We start from the raw sequence: 26127 nt of genomic DNA, 5'->3' as shown, positions 1-26127 counted from the left end.
CGAGAAGGTGTCCTGGGGTGATAAATCTTATGGCCACCGTCCTCAACCGCTGGTTGAGGTGGCCTTTGGTGCCCTGGGGCCTGACATCTGAAACACATCTCCTTTCGTCATAGTGAGATTAGCTACTCAGGACGGGGAACCCAATCCTGAAATAGTATCATCATTGTTTTATGCTTTTCAAACTAAGTTTCAAGCTGGTCCTTGAAGGATAGCGGAGCTCGGCTGGAATGGGAGGGGGGGGACACCATGTGCTCAGAGGCCGGGAGTCAGAGTAGAACTGGACAGAGGCTATCTACGGGGGAATTAGGGGGAGACCGGGCTGGACAAATAGTGTCCATCCAATCTAGAACACATAGATTACAGAGGTGGTGGGCGGTCAGCAAGTAGGCAGGGGAGTTTTGGCCTCAGTTGCCAGATGATGTGAAGGCTTTCAAAGACCTTGAGCAGGGGCATGATGTAATGAAAACAGTGTTTGCAGCAAACAGATGGACTTGGCTTACACAGTAGCTCTACAGACTCTGAGCTGTGGCAAATTTACGGCGACTGCACAATCGGAACGGGCTCTTTTCCACACCACACAGGAGTGAGTGTTCCTAGTAGGGGAGAGAAAGGATGGGAAAATACCATCTTGTTGTGCACCAGGAGATGGGCTAGGCTTGGAAAAAAAACCCACCCACTATTTATTTATTTATTTATTTATGATTGGTGGGGGTGGGGTGGGGGGAGGAACTGAGGAGCAGAGGAAGAAGGACAGAGAAACTTTAAAAAATGATTCTATTTATCTTAGAGAGTGAGAGAGAGTGAGAGAGAGAGCGAGCACAGGGTTGGAGGTTGGGCAAAGCAGAGGGGAGAGGGACGCTGAGCGCAGGGCCCCATGCGGGGCTCGATCCCATGTCCCTGAGATTATGAACTGAGATCAGGACCTGAGATCACAACCTGAGATCACGACCTATACGGAAACCAAGAGTCAGATGCTTAACTGACTGTGCCACCCAGGCGCCCCAGGGAAGAGAGAAACGTCAGCAGACTCCAAGCTGAGCAGGGAGCCTGACACCGAGCTCAGTCTCACGACCTAGAGTCAGATGTTAAACTGAGTGCACTGCCCGGGGCCCCTGAGCTCAGCTCTTTTTTTTTTTTTTTTTCCCCAGCTGCTATTCTCAACCTCTCTCTTTCTCCCCCTCTTCTCTCCCCCCACCCCCTGCCCGCCAGCACTTCCTCCCTCTCTCCCACGCTGCACGTGCACGCACCAAAACACCCTCTCCAACTAGGACTTGACTTGGCCTTGAAAGTTAATCAATTTCTTGTTAAATTACTCATGCACAAATGTTTTAAAACATCAGGCAGTATCAGGCAAGACAAATCCATCGAAAGAATCCAGAAACTTACCATGTGCTGATTTGAAGGAGCAGCGGGACAGTCACAGACACCTTCCAGCCTAGGGATCGCAGTTTTTGAGGGTGATGGCCAAGTTTCACACTGGAGCATATTTATTTTCGCGGGCTCCCTGAAAACACTGTCGTTAAATATTTTCAGGAAGTTAAAACACCGTGGATAGTAATGTGGGCAAATGAAATGTCCCCGGAGTTGCAGTCACCCAAGTATCAGGGCATCCGTAGACCTTAAGTACATGTGACTATTGTCAGAAGGGTGTGATTTCTCCACCCTAGCGGGGCAGAATTTTAGCAGATGAAATATGAAATGAAAACGAGAATGAATTTGTAGTTTGGGTTGTTTAAAAAAAGGCAGGTTTTTGCACAGGTTATTTTATTTTGATTGCAGACTGTAAATCATTCCAGGGAGTTGGTGCAGGAAGGTCGCTGAGACTGACTTTGGGTCACTTTGTCCCCAAGTCGACCCACCTTTCGTAGCCTGGAGGGCTGGGCTTCCTCTAGCCCTGAAAAACCCATCTCCCTCCCTCTATAGGACTCAGTCCTTCTCTCCCCACACTGGCTTTCTTTTAGTATTTTGTCACATAAAAGCAGCTTAGAAAACAGACCAAATATTCTATGGGCATTAGTTGGAAAATAAACTTTTCTTTTAAAGATGTGTGTGTGTTTAAGTTGTGGACTTACAACTTAAAAGAATTCTTGATAGAAAGAAATAGGTATTTGGCCAAAAGTCAAAAATTTTGAAGTAACTTTAAGAGGTGAATAATTTACATTAGTATGGTGTTTATATAATAGGGTGTGTGAAACAAAGTTAAAATAACACTGAAAATAGCTTGGGCAATTTAAATATTCCCCCTCGTAACTGTAGAATATAAGTGCCTTCAAATGGTACTAGTTTCTAGACAGCTGGTGGGGATTTTTGTATGCTCCTTTACGTTTGGAAACTGACTCAGAGCAAGTTCCCCTTCCTTGTTGGTTGGAGAACATCTACAAATGAATGCTGACAAAGACACAGGGAAAAGGGTCAGTCTGGCCCTTCACCTCTGGAAACCTGTTTAGGAATACCTGTCCCCATTTTTCCCACCTGCTCTTACCCAGGGAGCCCCTCGGCTCCTTCTGGTTAAACAGCCTGCCAGCTACTAGGATTTTACCCATCACCCTGCAGGTGAGTTACAGGAACATCACCAACAGCCAAGTCAGGTGGTTGTGAATTGGAGGAGAGGCAAGCCAAAACATGGAAACAGTAAGTGATGGGAAGACTCCTGTTACTATTAATATGTAAATCAATGAGCAAAGACCCCCCCCCACCCTTGATTCTGAAGCTGGACAATAGTTTGAAGCTGGATAATAATTACACACACACACACACACACACACACACGACTCATTCCCCCACCTCCCCACCCCGCTTCTGAATGACATTAGAAGATTGTTGGCATCCTCTGAATTATACCATGTTACAAGATTGTTATCACCAACATAGGGAACACTGGAAACAGCATTACAATTTCTACCCAATATCGTCATTTCTAGTATTTGATTTACCTTTGATGTTTTTTTTGGAGGGGGTGTTAACTGTCTTCATCAATGTCCTCTTCTAAAAACAGATGGGAGCTTCCTCTGGAAGGCTTTCCACCAGTCCGTCCGTCCGTCCTGTAACTTGCAGCTTGTGGGACTTGTTTTCCCTGGAGAAGGAAAATACAACTCGCCGAGGCAAGGATACAGCTGCGACATATCGTTTATTTTTCCACCCAGTCTATGTCCTGACATTCATTGCATTTACATAAATTGGTTGAAGAATGTTGTGCTGGCGGTCTGCCATTGCAATGGTCCCCAGTGGTCCCCGCCTCCTGGTATTCCCACCTGTGTGTCATCCCCTCCGGGCTGAAGCTGGAGACGTGCTTCTAGCAAGTAGCATATGGCAGAAGGGATGAGGTATCACCTCTGAGACTGAATTACAGCAAGCCTGTGGCATCTAGTTTGGGCTCTTTCCCTTCCCTTCCCCTCCCTTCCCTTCCTTCCCTTCCCTTCCCTGCTTTGACCTCCCCTTCCCTTCCCTCCTTTCTCCTTCCCTTCCCTCCCCTCCCTTCCCCTTCTTTTCTCTTCCTCTCCCCTTCATTCCCTTCTTCCCTGTCCTCTCTTTCTATCATCCTGACCATCACCGTCACCATCACCTCCGTCTTCTGTATCATGAGACCATTCAGACAGGCAGCTTGTGGAGAGGCCAACAGAGCGGAGCTGAGCTTGGAAGTGGATTCTCCCATCCCAGTCACGAGTGCAGCTGCACCGAGGGCTTGATCGCGAGGCGAGCATCCTGAGTCCTGAGCCAGAAAATCCCCAGCTCCGTCCTGCCGGATTCCTGACCCACAGATGCTGTGAGATCACAAATGGCTGTGGTTTGGGGTGATGTGTTGTTCAGCAATAGATAACTAATACAGAAAGTCTTGTAATTGTATAACCAACATTAACTTTATAAGGCATAAACCTGACCCAATAATTCATTTTCTTCTGAAAAAGTTGGAGAAAAATCACAGAACTGAAAGTCTCGCTCTCTCTCAAGTCCAACCCCTCTCTTTCCCCCTCTCCTCTCTTTCTCTATTTTTTTTTGAAACAAACAACTATCATTACAATTTATTTTGTTGGCAAATTTTATTTATTTCTGGTAATCTCTACACCCCAATGTGGGGCTCGAACTCACAACCCTGAGATCAGGAGTCACACGCTCTTCCAGCTGAGCCAGCCAGGCGCCCCTACCGATGCAATTTAAGTGGGATATCATAGAGATCAATCATAGGGATTGATACTAATTAGAATTAAAGTAGGTTTCTGTGAAAGCTTTCCCTTTTTAATAAACACTTGTTCCTTGATAATGCGTTTCTTATAAACATAGTGTGTGTGCCTGTGCCGGGGTGTGTGTGTGTGTGTGTGTGTGTGTGTGTGTTTGAAGAGTGCTGGGCTTATTTTTAACGCTTGACCAGGCTACCATTATTGATGCATAGGTGGAGGAATGGGGGTACTTTCATGCATCTCCAAAATGTGCTACTGTTTAAAAATTAGGGATAAAAGACTTTTTGCCCTTAACATTTACATGTAATTTACACACTTGAAAAAAATCTGCTTTGCTATTTTCAGGTTATAGGGATAAAAATTTTAATGTTACTTTGAGTCTCCTTTTATGGATGAAAAATTTCATTATGGCTCTAATTTCTTTTTGGTGATTTTAAAAAAAGTATGTTAAAACAAATATAATATTTGCCATTTTAACCCTTGTTTAAGTGTACAGACTATGGCTTTAATTTATTTTGAAGTCATCTCTGCACCCAAAGCAGGGCTTGAACTCCTGACCCGAGATCAAGAGTCAGATGCTCTCCTGAGTGAGCCAGCCAGGCGCCCCATGGCTCTAATTTTTAAATATTTGACAAGTGATCACCATAACAAATGTCTTCAGACATTTCTGGCTTTCCCAGAGATGGAAAGAAAGATGAAAATGCTCATTTCTTTTGACGGCAATAAAACATTTCTTCTTATTAATACAGTTATGGTCAACACGATGTGTCCATAATTCGCCCAACTCAAAACATACTTTTTTGGGGGGGGCGGTTACAGCGGTTTTATCTTCCCATCTTTGGAATGGTTCCTATGCTTATGAGCCTCAGTAGCACGTGGTCAGTCAACCTACAAAGTGCTATGTAAGACAAAGTCCAGACAAACAGCAGACATGTAAGAGAGGGTCCCCCATGCTCCAGCAGCATGTGGCCAAGGGGAGAGGACCAAACATGCGGCTGAAATGGTGAGGTGCGTGCTGACTACAGAATAGTGTGTCCAAAGGAACACGTGGGGGTATGCCTAGAATCTGAGAGGCGATGTCTAATCATACCGAGACGTTTACCCAGGAGAAAGATGATTCTCGACCACAATATTGCTTTGCAGGTGTGTTCTTGAGGCTTCCTTTGCCTTGAATGCCCTTCCCGTGCAACTTCACCTAACAAAATGCTCTGATTTAAGGCCCAAGTTCAAGGGCTCCCAGTTCCATGATGACCAGTCTTGCCCCACCTTGACTTCTTTGTTGCTCTGGGAGACAGAGCCCACCCAGTTCTGTCTCCATTGACATATCTGCTTTTTTTCCTAACTATGTCTTGAGTGAGTGTAAGGGAATTCGGCTACAGTGGTCCCACCTGCCTGTGTGCATGTCACCCTCCAATCCTGTATCTCCCAGGGAGGACCCCTTCCAAATTTCTTGGGCTGATTCTTGGTCCCATCCACTGGGACGTTATTATCATCTACTAGATTTAACATGTCCAGCCTGGACTCGTCTTTGCCCCTGGCTTCTACCCTTACTCCAGTTTCCTTACTTACATCCAGAGCTTATCATGTCTTCTGAACTTCTTAGGGCTCTAAATGGTGACCTTCTTTGATTCACTCCTTTTTCGTAGTCAGACAGGTCTGGCTTTAGCTCAAGTCTTATGACCTCCATGAAGCCTGCTCTCTCTGCTCTGGAGTCTTCCAGACTCCAAATTTGCCGGTGCCTCCACTGCTCCTTCTATAACCTCATCATTTGCTACCATTGGCTGCCTCCCATCCCCCGCCATCATATTGGACTAAACTACTCGCGATCCTTCTGATGGCCACAGCTCCTATCATCTACACAGGCTTTCTCTGGGCTGGAATAGCCTCAGTTCCCGAGGCTCCTTTACTTGCCTTCTCCAGATTACACTCTTGGCTTTGTTTACCAGTGCCTGTTCGGCATCTAACATAATGCCTGGAACACAGGGCAAGCTCAAGAAACATTTGTTGAATGAATAGACTGTTTTCAGGGCCCCCGTTCTGTTTTTCCTCAGGGAGGGACAGGAGTTTCTTTACTTTACTTTTCTTTTTGTTTTTTTCTTTTAAAGGTTATTTATTTGAGAGAGCAAGAGAGAGAGAGAGAGAGAGAGAGAGAAAAGTAGAGGGAGAGGGACCAACAGAAAACAGACTCTGTGCTGAGCACAGAGCCCGACCCAGGGCTCGATCCTACAGCCCCTGAGATCATAACCTGAGTGAAAATTGAGTCAGATGCTTAACTGACTGAGTGACCTAAGCACCCCAAGGGGGCAGGAGCTTTTAAAACAAGCTGTTTCTTCAACTACCCTGATTGCAATGGACTGAACGTTTGGGTGCCCCCCCCAAATTCATATGTTGAAATCCTAACCCCCAGTGTGATGGCATTAAGAGGTGGGGTCCTTGGGAGGAGAGTAGGTTGTGAGAGTGGGGCCCTCATGCATGGGATTAGTGCCTTGTAAAAGGAACCCCAGAGAACTCTTTTGCTGTCTTTCTGCCAGGTGAGGACACAAGCAAAGGCAGCAGTTTGCAACCAGGAGGAGTGCATTGCCAGAACTGGACCATACTGGCACCCTGATCTTGAATTTCTAGCCTCCAGAACCATGAGAAAGAAATGCCCCCCCCAATCCATAGTACTTTGTTAGAGCAGCCTGAACAGACTGAGACAGTGGCTGAATTTCTACTCATCTGCTGAACGAGTATCATATCACGAACACTGCGTACAATACCACGCATATTGTGTATAGTATCATGTACGTTATACTAACACTGTCTGCTTCTTAATAGGGGTGTGCCCTTGGGCAAGTTTCTTTTGATCAATCTGTGCCTCAGTTTCCTTATTTGTATAATGGATCGGGGTTGTAGTGAAAATTACATGAGATGCTTCTACTACCTGGAATGTTCTCGAAGATCATCCCAGGGCTGCCTCCTTTTTCACATCAAGTCTCTGTTCAAATGACGAGTCCTCAGAGTCCCTGACCACTCTGACCCCTTCTCCAGTTTCCCTCCTATTACCTGGTTTCAAGTTTTTTCATGGCATTCATTATTATCTGAACATATTGCTGTTTACTTATTTATTTATTAGCTATGTGACTCAATTTCTCGGAGGCTCAGTTCTTTTTTTCCTTTTTTTTTTAAAAAATACTTTATGTACTTATTTGACAGAGAAAGACAGTGAGAGAGGGAACACAAGCAGGGGGAGTGGGAGAGGGAAAGGCAGGCTTCCCGCGGAGCAGGGAGCCCGACGTGGGTCTTGATCCCAGGATCCCGACCCAGGCTGGGGGCAGATGCTTAATGACTGAGCCACCCAGGCAGCCCTGAGGTTCAGTTTCTATTCACTGTCATAGCTCAGTGCCTAGAATGGGACCTGAAATGTAGTACCACTCAGTGAATACTTGATAAATACCTTTCCTCACCTTTTCCCTTCCAAGGGTTTGAGAAAGCTAATGGAGAGCTACACTTGGGCGAGAAATTGCTGATCACAAAAGTCAGGGAACAAAACTCCTTTCAAAGTGCTGTCCATCTGGGACTAAGTAGAAGATCCAGTCTTGGGCCTCAGGAGCTTACCATTTAGTCGGTGGCATATGACTCGGGTGATACTTAGAACCGTTCGTGGTTTCTGAATCACTCATAGAATCTGTGTCTCCCATGGATGAAAAGTGGTACAGCCGCTGATCAGACTAAGAAGAAGGTGTGTGGCTCAGGGCTAGGTTGGGAGGTACAGAGCGTAAGAGAAACAGGCCCTGAAAGGGAGCTCAATCGTCCTAGACAGAGGAGACCGGGCACTAACTTTTGTAAAGTCCTCAGAATGGTGTCTGGCCCCCAGTGAAAGTTATATATGTGTTTATCAAATAAAAATTCTGAACTGATATTTTTATGCCATCAAAACTTTATTTTAAAAAAAGATATAAAAATATAAAACAGTTTTATTCATGAAATAACCATGAGCTGCCCTCTCTCAAAGGCACTGATAAGGGGGCTACCAACAAACTCATTTGTCTAATAATAGAAAATATTATATACTAATGTTAGAAAAAGCTCCCGAGGGACTCCGCAAACCCAGCGATCACATGGACCCAGTGAGATCATCCGAGTGAAGGGACCAGTCCTCAGAAAGATCCACGAAAGCAGACGGGTGCCGGCCCTCCTGAGCCTCCGCTTGGCCCTGCGGGGCCTGGACACGCTCTTCTTCGCCGAAGACGCAGGGTGGACAGTCACAGTCGGGCCTTTGGCTGGACTGAGACAAGGTGAACACGTCATAGCTCGCCCCGCCGTGTTGGGCTACTCTCACCGGGCAGGGTGGAGGGAGCCACGGGGACTGCCGGGGAGCAGTGCAGGACACAGGGATCATGTACTTAGAAGAAGTCCCCTTCGAAGCGTAGTGCAGCTCCGAGCTGTAAATAACCATGTCCAGGGAGACAGCCTTGGCCCGGATGCCGCACTCGGTGACACGGTAGGTGAACTGGTAGGCGTGTGGCTGAACGTGGTTGGCGGGGCAGCCCAGACCCAGGTGTAACTCATGGAAGTGCACGTAGACGTCGTTATTCAGCATGAACGGGTGCACAGTGACCATGAACCAGTCTATGGAGCACAGCACGGTCATTGGACTTTGTGCAGCACAGGCCAGAAACACACAGGTAAGGAGGACCATCCCTCCTATCAACTGGAGAGCCTTCATGCCTGGGGCGGATCAGGTAAGGACGGTCCGGAAACAGAAAGCTGGCTGGTGAGGATTTCTAGAGCACACAGAGACACAAAGACACATCATCTTATCTCTCGTTAAAAGTTCAAACACAATCTTTTTTTTTTTTTAAAACAGAAGTATTTTCAAAAGGTTAAGAGAGTGGGACTTAAGTGTTCTCTGAACAAAGGTGAGGTGATGGGTGTGTTTATTTGATGAAAGAGAGAAAGAGAAAGAGAGAGACAGAGCACACAAACAGGGGGAGGGGCACGCAGAGGGAGAAGCAGGCCCCCCACTGAGCAGAGATTCCGGATATGGGGCTCAATCCCAGGCCCCTGAGATCATGACCTGGGCTGAACGTAGACGCTTAACTGACTGAGCCACCCAGGCGCCCCTCAATGTCCTGTACTTTTATTTGTCAATTCTACCTCGATAAAACCGAAAACAAAGACAACAGAGAAAAGGAAAACATTCTTGTGAGAGAGAACAGAATTCCAGTTTCGTTGTTGGAACTCACGTGGTGACAGATGACCCCAGTGGTTTCTCTAAGAGGTTTTATAGTGCTGTTTCAGTATAAAACGCATAGCCTTCATATACCCAAGGAGAGTCAACCCTGGTCAGCAAAGGCGTCCCTTTTTGTGCCACTCCAGCAAAGAAAATGAAACTGTTTTCCTGCCAAACATTAAGGTGACAGGAGATACAGTTTAACTCAAGCCGGTGGCACCAGACCCTTCCTTAAGGGCCACCCGGGTCTTCTCATAAAGGCACCCCCCTCCCTATTGCCTTGCGTGGATGAGTGACGAACATAATTAAATCAAAGCCGGAGAAGAAAATGTGGTTTATTCCTGACAACCACATTTTGAAATCTCCCCAAGGGGCTCACTTCAAACAAGCAAACAGATACTCCATCAACCATCGAGGTATCATCGTAAGAGACCCAGAAATTCCCTGATATGCCAATCAGGGCACCTTGTAAAATCATGAAACCGCAGAAGCTCAAAATACTGCTTTTTAATTTTACATTTTCCCATTAATGTTATACACGAAAACAATTCAAGAGCTCCAGATTTAAGAAAGCGAGTCATGGGTTTGTACCTCACACACCGATTGGTGAGGTAGCTCCTAACATCTTCTCTGTGGCCACGGTTTGCCCCTCTCCAAGTCCTATTCTTTGCTTTACAGTTTTCTTCTATGTTCACTAGTTTTTTTTGTTTTTTGTTTTTTTTTTTTTAGTGTCTTTTCTTTTTCAGTGGAAAGCTCTGCGGCCACTTCCTAGCCCTATTGCCTTTTACCTCCTAAAGAGTGGCGGGGAAGATGGGGAGAAAAACGAGTCAGGCTCAGGACAGACGTCGAAAATGCAGTATCAGAAGGAGGTGACAAATGACCCAAGAAGGAAGGAAGATGAATATCATCAAATATTGTCCAACTCCACTTTCGTTTTAAAAGTGAAAATGACATAAATCAAATAGAAACGGGTCTAAAAACTTCCGAAGATAATGGATATGCCCAAGTGTGGGGTCTGTCTTTTGTACTAAAATGCATCCCAAGACATTTCTGTCCAGTGGCCAAAAGGCAGCTCTTTCTCTTCCTTTGATGGGGAGGAACTTGCTGCATCTTTGCTGGGATCCATGGCATAAGGGGCTCACTGGAAAAGTGCAGTGGCCCGCATGAAAGGCTTTGTTTCTCAGTCAGGCACTTAGATCTGATGGGTATGGATCTCACCTCCCTATCTCTCTCAGGAATGGCGCTTCATTCTCTCCCGGGGCTGTTGGGTGTAGAGATAGTAAGTCTAAGGTGTCTACCTGGCTCCTTCCTTCCCTCTTTCTTCCCCTCTTGGTTCTGGTGTCTCTCCTGGGACTGTCTTTTTGTCTTGAGTAAAGCAGAAAACGGAAGCTGCAGCAAGGAAGCAGAGAAGCAGACCCTCTTGCCCCTCCAAAAACCAAAACAAACAAAAGAGCAGTGACAACCACAACAAAACGCAAGTCAACTGCGATGCCAGCGGGTCTTGGAAAATGACTCAATAGGGACATAAACAAACCGCTTGCTCCGGAATGAGGCCTGATACTTGCTGACGTCATCACTCCATCCCCAGCGTGCTCTCCACTCTGATCCTGGTCTCTCGGAGCCCACCCGGCATGTTCTAGGAGTGGCTTTCCCACCCTCTGTCGCCTTTTCTCTGCCCTTAATATCATCTCATAACCAAGACCTATTTGCCCTAAACAAAAACCTCCCCCTTTAAGGAGTTCCTAGAACAGGCCGAAGAAACAACCCTTCTCTTCCATTTTGGTTATCCCAACCCAAAACTGAGAACCAAGTTCAAGGCTGGGTTCTTGTGCGGGGAAGCTTAGCCTGCCCTTCCTCCAGCATCTTCCCTTTTCCCACCCCCTCTCACTCCTCCCCCCCTTCATGCATAATCCAAAGAGGGTTATAAAAAGCCCAGGAGTCTCCAAGAAACAAGACTGCTGTACCCCAAGCAAACATTTGAGACACCTCACTCTCTGCACGGAATCAGTCTTGAAGAGAGGGGTTCAGTAACCTCGCTGAGCTTGGGGGTGCACTTAGCACAAATCTCCAAATTCAGGACCATCTATCTCCCTGTCCTCTGATTTTTCACAGGTAGGAGCAGAGGGTCACGTGAGGGGACCAGTCCGTGGAGACACCTCTGTATGCGACAGCACACCTTTGTGCTCGGAGGAAACTTAAAAGCAAAGTCTGTGGGACCACATGCGAGACTGTGTGTCTCAGAGAGGGAGGAGTGGGGGGACCAGGAGGAGAGCAGAATGTACTTGCTAATGAGCTTGCTAACCCCAGCTCGGTGCCACACTTCAGGAGTCATTCTGTTTTGTTGAGGACAGGTCATCAGCACTGGGAACCATCCCCCTTCCTGCTGCCCAGGGTATAGGGCATGTGTGTGTGTGGGGGGGGTGGTGATAAGTCATTCCCAACACTGTGAGAAATCATCAGGTCAGCTGGCTTTTCTAACTTCTAGCTGAGGCGTGGTGGCAGAGTGGGACCAGACAGACGAGGGACAGGGGGGCTCTGCTCAGTGGCAGAAGAGGAAGAAGGCAGCCTAGGGGCTACAGATGGGAAGGCTGTGAATGTGTGTTTTGGGGGCAGGGTGCCAAATGGAAGGTACTTTTCACCATCCTTGGGGCTGTGGACAGAACCCCTTTTAAAGTCTCCAGAAATCTTCAGAGCTAAGGGGAGCTGAGGCCAAGGAAGAAATAAAAGCAGAGAAGGAAGTGCTCACCTTGGGACCACTGTCCAGCTTCTTGAGGAGGAGGAGGAGGAGGAGGAAGGGGAAGAGGAGAAAGAGGAAGAGGAGGAAGAGGAGGAGAACGGAGGAGGAGGCTGGGCATTGAGAAAGCATGTCTCTGGGTCTGTATTACCATAGCCCCTTTTTGACTTGATTGCAAATTAGCCCAACGACATTCCAGAAGTATGAGTTTCAGCACTGGGCTATTGGTACAAGCCGTCCTGAACTGAGCGCTAGAGGCCCGCAGACCCAAGGCTGCTAATGGCACCTGGATGCAAAATGTTTGCTTAGCCTGCAGCGACAGAGTACAGTAGCTTTTCTGTTTCTCTACATGTGGTCTATGAATATATCTTTTCCATTAGTTCCTTTGACAGAGTTTTCCTCCTTGCCTTCTTATTTGTCAAGAACTCCCTAATAAGCCTGATTATTAAAAAATCTTATTCATTCATTCATTCATTCATCTTTTACATTTCAAAAATCATGAACTATTCCACTTTGGGAACAGGAACTCTATTTCGTGTCTTACAAGAAAGAGATTGGATATTGGCATAAACACAGAGCATTTCTAATCTCGGGAAGAAAAGACCCTTTTTAAAAGAGACAAAAGCTGCAGACCAAATTAGTTTTGTGCTGTTTGTGTTTGGTGAGAGCAGACAGGATTTTTTTTTTTTTTTTTGCCTTCCCATCTCCTCTGATGTCGTTAGAGACACATATGAACCCATTGCATGGGGACTGGGGAGGGGAATTAGCTAAACATTTCCACATCTGGTTTTGGAACGGTTTCGAAAAAGAACTCCACTCCATAGGCTCCTGGAAGCTTTTGGGGTCGACAGTTATTTATTTTTAAAATTCAGCATAGTTATCAATTGTATATTGTTTTCCCAGAATCTTGTTGTCAAAACAAAAGGAAACAGAGGGGAAAAGGAAACTCCAAAGCAGTATGCAATTATCTCAGGGAAATAGAACTGTCAGGCTTTTGATTTGCAGCAAAGTTGGTTCGCTCTGTTGCAGCTGATGCGAAGAAAAATGAATGTGAGTTGGAGCAAAGATCCTTTCACAAAACAAGAAACAGAAAAAAGGCTCCTAACACTTTGTGAACTCTGTAGTTCAGAAATTCAAATTGTCATTCACTGCGTCCTGCCGACCTCCTCCAGGTTTGGGAGGCATTTAAAATGGAAGTTCTTTTGATAAAGCCCCGTTTTAAAGAATTCCTTGGTTCACTGCTCTCAAAGAAAGTGAGGACTGTGATTATATTAATGACGTTGAAGGTCCATTAAAGGGAGTTTGAAAGTTAAAAAACTGCTTTTGGTGGAATTTACAGGAATTGGAAAGAACCTGGGTCCGATTCAGCTTGCCTGCCTCGCGAAGTTCTTCATCATCGTGCGTAGAAGAAGAATTATGAACTGCTACTGCTTAACAATGCCCACTTTCTCAACAGAGGAAAACACCTTGCCTCAACCCTAGAAAAGGCTTCATTAAAATTAAATGAAAAGGTAGTCATTAAAAACAGGGTTTTCTGATTCTGAGAGTAACTGCAGAAAAATGGATAGATGCAGAAAAGAAAACACTTCTGAATCTTTAAAGTAACCATTATTAAATTTTTGGTTTATACATTTCTGGATTTTCGGGATACACACACACACACACACACACACACTTATATGTATAAAATATATTTAATATATATTTAATAGCTATGTAAATAATATATTTAATATATAATTAATAATATATTTAATATATATAAAATATATATTTATATATAACAAATATATTTTTTATATATTATCTATGTTATAGATGATAGACATTTTATATGTATACATATTATATGTATACATATACATATATGTATATGTACAAAATCAAAAAAGCCAAGGCTTTTTGAAAGCTGTTTTTAATTTTTGACATTGAATTTGAAAGCAATCAAAGCATTATTTTTATTTGGGCCGTCTGGTTTTGTTCTTATAATCTGTTAAGCTATCAAACATAGTTTAAATGTCATGGTTCATCTCACGAATTCTCACACAAATAAAGGTTGCGAAATAAATAAGAGCCCAAGCTCCGTGTAAGAGAAGTTTTCATTGGGTCGCAACTTTCGTTACTAATAGGTGCATGGTCTGATGTGAAGTGAAACCATCACGAGGCTACACAACAAGGGTAAACCCTACCCTGACAGAACAGAAGTACTTCCAAATAAATACAGAAAGCCATACTTTAGTGGAAGTTGCAAATATCAGGTCATGGGAACTCCTTCCCCGTCGTTCAGAGAAGCTGATTCAGTGTGATTTTAAAGCTGAACAAAGGGATGGATTTCATAATCTCCCTGAAATGTAAGGAAAATCCCCAAGGCATGCCTGTGATTCAGTTTATATTTTAATTTAATAATTTATTTGAGTTTGATTTTTTTTTTCAGAAAACTACACCCTTTGCCACAAAGCCCCAGAGTCCCTTCTCGCTTTAAAAGACAAGGTGAGTTTGTGTCTGTGCTGAGCGCCCAGCCCCACCGCGATGGCAACGCGGCTGTATTTTAACCCACTAGCCATCTCTGGGGGGCTCTGCCCAGACCAGATAAAGGCCTATTCGCCCGCGATGATTTCCTGATGTTAATGACGGAAGGCAGGAATCGCATCAGATGCTCCTTCAAGGGCTTTGCCACCCTCTTTGATACACCTGTGTCAATAAATGAGGGCTCTAGATGGCTTCCAGAAATGGCCAGTCGCATTCCTCTCTCCCTTTCAAAGCTGGGATTTTTGGGTACAGGCTTTCTTAATGCGAGGTGCACATATACGGCCCTAGTGGAAGGATGGCTTAAGTCCAAATCAAACCGCGGTTGACTTTATAGGCTGTTGGGCTGATTTTTAACTGACTTGACCCAATATGCACCTTTCCCAAACCCAGAGCCTCCTTATGCATATGTCCCACCCAGAACGTGGCTACTTGGTGCACGTGTGCACATCCTGACTGAGGCCATTCATGATCCCTTGGCTTCTGAGTGGGAGAAAAGATTTAGAAAGGGTTCCTTTGATAGGGAGGCTGGTGACCATTGTCATCCTCCAATTTGGGAGGCATGCTGTATGTTAGGGTAGGTAAAGATGCATTGCTCTGGGCCCAGGACAGCACAGGAAGAGCAAATCATGCACGTGTGTGCTTGCGCACACACAGAGATGGATGGACAGGCAGACACATGAAGGAGAAAGGAAAGCCCAAATCTGTTCCTGCCTTTGCCCTGATGCCTCCTGTTTTCCTCCGTTCCTTAGTCCTTGGACTGTAAATTCCTTAAGGAACTGGGTCTTGGTCTACTACGTATCTGGTCAAACCTAAGTACTCAGTAAATATTTATTGTATGAAAGAATGAAGGAATCAATGAATGACAACCAGCCACTTGCCGCCATGCTTTGTCGTCAAGGGTCAAGGGTCAAGGGTCAAGGTTTCCACTCACTGATGCCAAGGGCTTTACATCTGCTCAGCACAATGGTACTCACTGTCTTCTCAATGAGCTCCTGGCCAGTTGTTCCTGCTAACGCCAGAACTTCTCTAATCCCCCCCATCCCTGTTCACTGTCTTCCTTCCTTCTGTCGAGCACCCAAACCACCAATATCAGCATGCCTGGGGTCAGCCGCAGATCCACAGGCTATCCCCATGCTGATGGTCTCGAGCAAGTACACTCGGTCCACCTCTAGAGAAAAGACAAAGTGCAACTGTCCTTTGCTCTGGCTCTACCTGGGAGCCAGGCATATATATATAGGTATATATATATATACCATTTATGGTGTGTGTGTGTGTGTATGTATATAGAGAGATATCTTTCTCTCTCTCTCTCTCTCTCTCTCTCTCTCCATATATATATATATCCATATATGGGATATATATATATATATGTATATAGAGAGATCTCTCTCTCTCTCTATATATAGGGAGATATATATATATATACGTGTATATATATAGATATATATACACACACATACATATATATATACACACACCATATATGGTGTATATATATTATATATATACGTGATAACATATAAATAAATAATCAAAAGTAAATACGTAATATACAGATGTTAAAATATGAAATACTGACCTATTATTTTAACAAAAAAAAGAGGTCTCTTTTGCCCTGAAAATCTATCATTCCCTTAACAAAGAATAAAGAACTCTTATGAAGTTTTTCCCAAGGGCCAAGACTTGAAATATATGTATATAATATATGCAAATATATTCATTATATAACATATAACCCTCCACCCCTGGTCACTGCCTTCTTCCCTTCTATATCTTTATCTATTTAATAGATATTATATAATATTATATATAGTATATAAATATATTTATTATATAAAATTATAAATATAATTATATATTTCATGTAAATTTATATTTATATATAAGATATACATTATTATATTTATATAAGATATATAAATATCTTATATATAAATATATATATTTATATAACTTATATATAAATATATAATGTATATAATATATATAAAATATAAATATACAATATATATACAATATAAAATAAATAGAAATTTATACAGATATATATAAACAGAATGGGGGTGGGGGTGGAGTTAGGGTGATGTCAGGAAGACTTTTCTGTTCTAAAAGTTGTCCACAGCTGCATGGAGACAGCAGGTATGCAACAGAGTATTCTTGGCTCCTCGTAGGCATTCAGGCAGAGGCTGGATGGGTACTGGTCAGGTTGGCTGGAGAGGGCATTCCTGTCCAGGGCAGGAGGCGGGGGGTTGGGCGGTGGCAGGGGATAGATTACAGGGTCTTGAAAGTTCTATCATAGGATGCTGCGTGTGTGTTCCCATGTGTGCGTTCATGATGCGTTCAGAATCATGTATAATGTGCTCGTAATTATCATAAACACAGGCATGGGAGAACATACACACACACACACACACACACACCCATGCACGCGTAGGTTATGTATACAGGTCTTCTTTTGAAAGTGTCACAATGTCATTGATGCCCAAAGCGTCTACACCTGACACATAGAAGACCACGCAGTCCCCATCCGCCAGGGACTGAGTCCCAGTCAGGTTTTTGTCGTCAGTGAGACTGGTGGAAATTACAAGGGGAAGGTGGGAAGGGAGAAGGAGGGTGGCTGGTGGTATCGAGGAAGCCACACTGAATGGGGCTCACTGCCCAGCTTTAAATGTCAGGGGATGGGGAGCGCTGACACAGCCTTTCTAAAAGCAGGATGGTCTCTGAAAGCCCCTTACCAGGGGTGCTCTTTCCAAACTTCCGGCCCTAGATTCAAAAGGCTGGGGCTCTGCTCCTTGGAACTTCTTCCATGGAGGTCCTAGCACAGCTGTGCTCTCTCCTGTTATCTCCCTAGATCCTTACTGCTCTCCCGTAAGGGTCCCCAAAGACAGGCATTGCATTTTGGAACTGTGCAAATGGAAGCCCAGAAGAGCAGAAAGCCTTGGCCAGGATCAAGGTTGGAGAAATGCACCCGGGCCTCGGGCCCTCCCAACAGCCTGCCTGGCTTGTCTCTCCCCTTTAATACCATACACATGGCAGAGTTCTGCTGCAGTGTCTGATGGGGGCCCAGTGATTCAGGACGCCGAGACACAAGCAACTCCCACTCAGCCAAGGTCGCTAAGCAAACCAAAGCCCCAAGGACTCTGGGAGCAACTTCTCACAGCTGGGGAAAAGGTGAGTGAAGCTCTAAGATGGCAAATGGCGGTGAGGGGCAAGGACCAAGCTTTCTAGAACCAGCCGAGATGCGCAAAAGACGAGAGGAAGGACGGAGCATGAACAGATGGGAGACGGCAGACCCTGTTACACCCCAGCACAGCAGGGAGTCTGTGCTTCCCTGTCCCCTTCTCGCTTGATCAAGTTTTCTTTTCATTCCTGACTTACGGAACAAGGACGGAACCCGAGTCCACCCATTAGCCGGGGCCGTTCATCAGAGGCAGCTGCCTGACCGTAGGGAATAAAATTCCTTTGAAGAAGGAAGGAAGGAAACGAACATTTATTGAAGTTAGGAAACTTGCTAAAGACACAGAGCTTGTAAATGGCAAAGACAGGACTGGAAGCATCTGCCAAGCTCATGGAGCTTCCCTAGTTTTCTTTCTAGTATATTCCACCACTGGGAAAGTATTTTTAAAAAGAGGGCATACAACAGCATAGATTGTTTATGGGGATCAGAGTCTAGGGTGATGGGAAGGTGGGAGAAATTAATAGCTTTTCAAGCAGGGGAAATGGAGTGGGGGGTGGGAAGAAAGGCCATAAATGAGAGACAGAAATTCCAAGGCACCGGGAGAAGATCAGTCTAGATCACTGTTTATATTTTATCACTCCTTATATTTTAGACTTCTTGAGAACAAGCAGTCATTTCTGATTTCCATGTAACACATTTATTCCAGAAGCTGTGCGCGTTAACCCAGCACATAATGAACCTTCGGACACACTGTCTATTCAGGCCTTCCCAATCTAGTTTGACAAGGGAAACATGTATGGCTTCTGTACAAAGCAACCAGATACGGCAACCCCAAGCTATGAAGAATGGCCTGCAGGCTCACCCAATAAATCTTTCTGAATGGAAAAAGGGTACCATGCATTCCCCAACTCTCACATTTGTTACGGAAAGTGGGGGATCACATAGTCCCAATTCCACACTGAGGACAGAGACTGTGTCTTTTTCTGATTTCATCGTGTCTTTAAAAAGAAGGCTGGGTTTTTGTTTGTTTGTTTGTTTAAACCAAGCCTGGATGTTTGGGAAGCTCCAGACAGTTCTCAGGGGAGAGCGTGGGGTTGGGGAACAGACAGCCAAATGTAGACTCAGCGGGGAATTTTACCTCAGAACCGTGTTCTACACAACTAGGGCTGGGTTGGGTTTTCACAAACATGTTCGTGTGCACTTAAAAAAAAAAAAAGAAAGTGGTAGGGCTGGGTGCTCTCTCTTCCTAGTCGAAGCCCTTAGCTGGAGACGTTACAGAAAAGAATTGAGTTTATTTCTCTCCAATAATACCATCTGGCGCTCTCTCAGTCTCTGTATGAAGAATCTTACATTGTTCGAGCCATGCTCTGGCTCATAATACGAGTGGGACAACTGTGGCACCCACCTGTTCCAAATCAAGACTGGGGTATTAAGATCAGCAGCGCTGACCCATTAGAAGGGCCCGGGGATTAGCATGTTCGCATCAGGACAATAACCGAAACAGGTGCTCATTCCGTGGGTGGTTCGGAGTCATTTTTCTGGCTGCCTAGAGGTAGAAGCTGAAATAGAATAAGTCCTCGAGGGCATGAACCCCCCTCCCCTTGCAGACAGGGGATGGAGAGATAAGGGAGACACTCCGTGTTCCTTGCTTCCTTGGAAAATGGAAAGAGAAACTCTTGGCACAAAAAGGCAGCTGCCTTGGCCCTTTGGTGGTTGTGCCACGGAACGAGAGTATGAAGGATTAAAGAAGTATGAATGATTGTCTCTATCAGAGGATATGGTCATTCAGGAAGGTCATGTGCGTGTAGATTTGGAATCTCTAAATAAGCAATACTTTTAAAACGGCCGTCTTATCATTATTTGTAAAATAAACTGATTTTCAGAGAGGAAGGCTTCTCTTTGGCCTCCCTTTTTGAGATTCTGTTTGTGAGAGATTGTAGACCTGGTTGGGGGGTATTTTTTGTTTTAAGTCAAGTTTTAGGTAGCATTTATTACTTCTAAATATGAGAATTTCTGGCTTTATTTCGCCTTTGTCTTAAGATTCCATGAACCCATAAGGATGACTGAAAATCTGATGTTCATATATTCTGGTTCTTATGTTTTGTTTTTAAGATTTTTAAAAATTTATCTGACAGAGAGAGAGAGTGAACACAAGTAGGCAGAGAGGCAGGCAGAGAGAGAGGGGGAAGCAGGCTTCCTGCTGAGCAAAAAGCCCAATGCGGGGCTCGATCCCAGGACCCTGGGATCATGACCTGAGCTGAAGACAGAGGCTTTAACTCACTGAGCCACCCAGGCGTCCCCATATTCTGATTCTTATTGCCCCTTTCTAGACACATCATTGGGACTTCCAGGTTTGGCTAATTGGAACTGGGGCTAATAAGTGACCTTGGTGAGGAGGTTATGGAGGAGACAATGACTTAATTCATCTTAAAGGGCACGAAGGGATGAGACTTATGGACAGAAAAGGGGTGAGTAAGAAGTCATTATCTGAAAGCAGTAAAGTCCTGGAGGGTTTATGGCAGGACAGTGCAGGAGATAAGTGGCTTTGATGTGTCACAGAGACCTGAGTGAAACTGTGCTCTGGTTTTACTAGCTGGGAACTCTTGGGCATGTTACTTTTTTTTTTAAAGGCTTTATTTTTGTACCCATGCACACAAGAGAGAGAAAGAGAGGGAGTGCACACGAGCAGGGTGCAGGAGGAGGGTAGAGGGAGAAGCAGAGGCCCCCGCTGAGCAGGGACCCCGATACGGGGCTCCATCCCAGGACCCGGAGATCATGATCTGAGTTGAAGGCAGACATTTACCCCACTGAGCCACCCAGGAGCCCCAAATTTCTTCCTTCCTTCCTTCCTTAGAGAGAACGAGAGTATGCACGAGCGAGGTGGGAGGGGCACAGGGAGAGAGAGAGAGGGTCTTAAGCAGGCTCCATGCCTAGCATGGAGTCCCACATGGGGCTTGATCTTGTGACCCCGAGATCCTGACCTGAGCTGAAACCAAAAATCGGATGCTTAACTGACTGTGCCACCCAGGCGCCCCGAGGGCGTGTTACTTTCTAAGCGTTGTCTTCCTCATTTGGGAAATGAGGATAGTAAAACTAATAGCCTTAATGCTTCATCGATTACAGAAGACCCTGGGTGTAAAACGGCTCTGTAGAGTTCCTGACCCCCGAGCCTTTGATAAACGGGAGCTACTGTTGAAAATTTTAATTGGTGCACGCAGAAACTCAAGTAAACCACACTGAAACGAACTTCACAGCACGTGGGAGCAGCTCCTAATCTATTTTTGTGTGGACGTCTGCAAAACACTGAGTTTCTTGAAGGCCTGGGAGTTGGAGATATCCGGATCGAAGCTTGAACTGGGGCTCTGTCCCATCCTCGCTGTGTGACCTTGGGCAAGTCACTTGCCCCTCCTGGCCTCTGTTTCCTCATCTAAAGCAGGACCAGTCAGAATGGAGGACTGAGTGAGGTATGAGGAACGGCACGTACCAGGCCTGGCAGAGAGCGAGTGCCCGATAAATGGGAATTATAGAAGAGGCCTGTGCAGACAGCCTGGCTACAGCCTCCCCCCCCCCGCCACCTCCCTCCGCCTCCTTGTTAGTCCCAACTAGAGTGCCATCAATCTGCCACTCTCCTTGGGGGTTGCCGGAAATTCCTGGCGCAGATGTCTCCTACGGGGACGGATTTTGGATATCCCTCCATCCACCCCTGTTACCACTGAATTATGGGGGGAGAGAAAAGGAGAGAAGAACCATTGAGAGGGCGAGGAGAAAACAAACGTCTTCTGTATATTCCTGGCCTGGCGAGCCCAGGCGTATGCCTGAAATAGGTGTTCGGTAAACACTTGAGGAATGTATGCACAAATGAATGAAAGGGCAAGGTGGCAGGCAGGCATCCGGGAACAGACAGGGAGAGATGAGAGTCATGGCAAACCCTCCCCGGCTCGGTCAGCACAACATCTCTGTCTCGGGGGCCTCCCCTGGCCCAGGCCGTGGACAACCCCCAAATCCCTCCTTCCTTTTGCACAGGCTAGTGCGATAGCCCCTTTCAAGATCCCCAGACAGAAGCTTGAGGGTGGCTCAGGGCTCCCCACTTTGGGTCTAGAGCCCCCAAGGCTCCATGCTGTGGGCGGAAAATAGCTTCATTCTAAGGTGGGTCTCAGCGAGCTCCTTGAGGGACCTCCTGATATCATCCCTTCCACCATTAGGAGACTCCTTCCTGGTCCCGAGACCAGTGGATCTGTTGCCTGGCACCCGACTCCCGGGTCTTGGGACCAGGTCCAGCCGTGATTCATGTACAAATGAGTGGGGACAACCGTACGCACAGGTAGAGCGACACAAGCATGGGACACTCCCGTGCAGACCGCAGAAGAGACTGAGGCCGAGGACGATGCTTTTTATGGGCACCATTTAAAACCTTATGTGCTGTGGTTTCTCAGCGCCTTTCATGAGCTCAATTTCTGTTCTGACATTTGTTTCAAATAAGGTTTCCTTCCATAAAAATACCACTTAAGGACACACATGCAGAATAGGCATTTGGCTTTTCCTGGGTGTTAAATATTTTATTTGATGTGCTGATTTTCCAACCACATGGCTGGGGAAATTAATATACACTTAATTGCCTGTGTGACAACCTCTCAACACCGAAGCGGCCGAGATTTGGATCCTGAACCCTTAATTCTTTACCTCTTGTTCCCTGTGAGCTCCCAGCCTGGTTTTCACACCCAACCTCCAGCTACCCACAAATTCAACTGACGACACATAAAAGCAGGCAAAACATCTCCAAAAAAAAAAAAAAAGAAGAAAGAAAAAGAAAGAAAGAAAGAAAAAAGAATGAATGAATGAATCAACCAATCAATCAACAAGGAATTGGAAAAAGGGTGTGAAAATTCTGCCTTACACGATGCCATTTTATAAAAGTAAAGAAAATATTTTAAAACGACCCCTTAAGTCAGTCCTTTCGAACACATGGAGCTTCCAGATTGGTTCCAAACTCACACCACCTCCTGCTCCGTCTGAGGTTCTGGGGGTCTGACTCAGTGCACTGAGAGCCAGGGGTCTCTATAAGTTGCACTTTTATTGTGAAAAAAAAAATTACTGGAGAAACCCGGGGCTGGCTTCCAAGGTGGGCAGTTCTAGCTCAGGGGTCAGTGGATGAGCCCCAGGGAGTGTGTGGAGGGGACCCCAGGGTGGGGGTAAATTTGGCGGAGAGCAGCCGCAGGAGGGGACAGCTTCCATGGAAGGCAGAATTGAAAATCAGACTTCTGTACAGAACTGTTCAAACTGACCTGAGTGGGGGCTGAATTCTATCCCTTGGTATATGTTACTGGCTTCTGCTTTGACATTAGATGCCCGAGGAGTGGGGGAGTGAGCCAGGGCCACAAAGAAGGACCTTGGCCTTCTTCTGGAGTCACACCATTACTGGGGGGATCTCAGGACCCAAAGGTGGCAAGTCTCATGTGCCTTCCCCTCAATGCAATGTTTTGATGGAACTTAGCAGCAAGACTATACCGCCAACAGGGTTCTCATTTAAAGTTAAAATGTCCTTTCATAACCGTTGGAAAGGAGGTCTGTATACAGAGAGTATCTAGGATTTGCCCATTCCTGTTAAAAAAAAAAAAAAAAAAAAAACCTTCCTGACTGTAAATCCTGTGCTCTGTAAATAATTTTTGGGTCCAAGAAGACCAACAACTGGCATTTTCATACCCCCCTGCCCCCTGCTTCTGGCATTTTCCTACCCCACTGCCCTCTCCCCCGCCCCAGCCCACAGCAAAGGGAGGGGGCAAAGGCATCTGCAGGCGAGGACATGACAAACAGATCCAACACACATATTTATTTAGTAAACAAGCCCATCATCTTCTAAATTTTAAAATTTGCCAGCACAGGCTTCATTTGCAAACATGCACAGCACTCCCCTTAAAGCGATTTGGTAATTGTAGCAAGAGGAGAGCAACGTCCCTGCCCAGGTGCACAGCAGTGGCACACCTGCGGGTTTCAGAACAAAGTCTCCGCTGTTACAGGAAGGGAGCCTTGAGCTGAGCCGCCCAAGGGAGAGGGGAGAGGGGTCAGGGAAGGAGACAGACTCCCGCAGCCAGGCCCTGTTTTTCTGGCAGCATCCAAGGTCATCATGTCACTTTCTCCTCCTCCTCCTTCTCCTCCTCTTGTCTCTCTCAAACCCCACCCCTCCTCGCTAACATTTATGGAGCACTTAGAGATAGAGAAGGCCAAGCACCTGTGTTAGAGGAAGGGACTGATACCCCGGGGAGTTTACAGGACTTGGGCCGGTGGGGCACACCCCGGCAAGTGAGCAGGGTTGAGGCCAGGCAAGATGATGCCGCCGCTGGCTCTCTCCCTACAGAAGCCATGAAGAAGGCTTGTCTCCCGAAGCCTCGCCTTGTGGGTCCCGTAAAGCCCTCCATACTCCCGGACAATATCCTGAAGAAGGGGCCCAGGCAGAGAACAGAAAGTGGCCCAGGGTGAGGGGTGGTGCCAGCCAGAAGCTACCCCTAGATCTTTCTCTTGCTTCATTCACATGCTCCTTCTGAAGGCCTCCGTCAAGGCTTTGGGGCCCATCAGGTTATCTAGAGGCCCGTCGGGCTTTCCCGTGGCAGGCAGGATGGGGAGGCCATGGGCATTCAAATCAGCCTGGCTGTTCTTCCCTTCTCCCTTCTTATCCTCCAAGCTAGGAGAAAAGGGCAAGTTTCAGGCAGGATAAAGCGCCGGCCAACATATTTCTTGCTTTAAAGAACTGATAACGTTGTTTTTTTTTTGTTTTGTTTTGTTTTTCCTTGCTTAGGAAAATGTCGTTGAGCCCAGAAAAGCCCAAGGTATACAGGCCTGCTGCTTGTCTTGTGGTTTTTGTTTTTATTTGCTTTTTTGGTGTTTTTTTGTTTTGTTTTGTTTTGTTTTGTTTTGTTTTTGCAGAGAACTTTGAATAAGGTTCATGCACTAAAAGTACGCATACAGGAAAGTGGAGTCCAACCCCCTCACATAGATCGGCCTTGAGTGGGATGCGAAGAGGCCCTCCCAGGGCTAGCTGTGTTGCTGCAAACCCCTCTCATTTGCTCAGTGAGGGAAGAGGGGGCCCGGGGACTATCCTCAAGGACAAAGAAAGCTTGGGCTGAAGGAAGTGAGGAGAAACTTGGGATGAATTTAATCAAGAACAGCAGAAAGCAGAAGAGCAGCTTGAGAAGTTGACTTAGTGTGGGGGCGGCTATTGGGGGGGCAGGGAGAAAAGCAAATTCAAGCAAGGCAGGCCAGGCATGGAGGCGTGGGGACAAGAGAGTGTTGAGCAAGAGTCAGTGGGGACTGACCGTGGAGCTCAGCCAGCAAGAGTCAGTGGGGACTGACCGTGGAGCTCAGCCAGCAGGGACCTTGTTTCTCCTAAGGGACTAGGCATGGGGGGAGCCTAGGTGGCCTGGGGCTGAATCATGGGATATTGAGAAGAAAAGGCAAGCTTCTGTGTTAAAGGCTAAACAGGTTGGACTTGTCCCTGAAATGTACTGACGTGTAACATCAGCAACCCCCTCTCTCCCCCCGCCCCAGCCCTCTGGTTGGAAGAGCGTGTGTTTCCTTACTGGATGGTGGGGAGGGCTCCCATGTGAGTGACAGGTAATGGAAAATCTGCACAGACACGAAGGACAGCATTTGGGCCCTAAGGTCAAAGTCTAAAGGACAGTCGCCTCTCAAATCTTTTGTGCTCTTGCAACTCATTCTTCCCTTGGGGGAAATATAGGTCATGGAAACCATAATTTTTGATACCTACCAGTCCTTATTTAGCCTGGGCAGGCACTCGGACCTAGCAAATGCTCCCCCCAACCCCTGGGCTCTACTGGAAGATATTTGGCACGATCCCTGGTGGGTGGAAAGAAAGCGTCTCCCCCCCCCCCATCATGGCCACATGAGCAGTGATGTCCATATTGTCATACAAAGCACAATCAGGACTTGGATTCCATGCCTCAGAGGATGCACAGTGGGTCTCCAAAGCTCAAAGGCTAGGAAGCCATTGCTTTATGAGCATGAGCCCAGGTAGTAGACTAGTAGACCAGCAGACTTTTTACTCCAGAGCATCTCCGTATCTATTCAGTCTCATCTGATGTGATGAGTGGGATAAGTCATGTTTTGTAAGAGAGAAGATAAATATACATCAAAGTCTATATTCCTTTACGGGATGGTAAATAACTATGCTTCATTGAGTCAGGGTCGTGCTACCTGCCCCCCGCTTCATTCATCCAACAAATATGTGCTGAGCACCTTCTTCAGACCGGCAGCATTTCAGGTGCTGGAATATACAAAAGTGAAC

At 46.1% G+C, this 26127-nt stretch overlaps 1 protein-coding gene across 1 annotated transcript; it reads right to left on the bottom strand.

Moving 5' to 3' along the window:
* Positions 1–8271: 8271 nt before the first annotated feature.
* Positions 8272–8883, bottom strand: PLAC1 (placenta enriched 1). The gene has a single exon (XM_044234792.1). The coding sequence runs from the start codon at positions 8881–8883 to the stop codon at positions 8272–8274; it is 612 nt and encodes a 203-aa protein (XP_044090727.1).
* Positions 8884–26127: the final 17244 nt, after the last annotated feature.

Source organism: Neovison vison, chromosome X, assembly GCF_020171115.1.
Source record: "Neovison vison isolate M4711 chromosome X, ASM_NN_V1, whole genome shotgun sequence".
Taxonomy (NCBI): Eukaryota; Metazoa; Chordata; class Mammalia; order Carnivora; family Mustelidae; genus Neogale; species Neogale vison.
This window is presented reverse-complemented; position numbering and strand designations above follow the sequence as displayed.

What these genes read in the sequence shown, in the direction of transcription:
- PLAC1 (XM_044234792.1), bottom strand. Translation starts at nt 8,883, where the DNA reads ATGAAGGCTCTCCAGTTGATAGGAGGGATGGTCCTCCTTACCTGTGTG.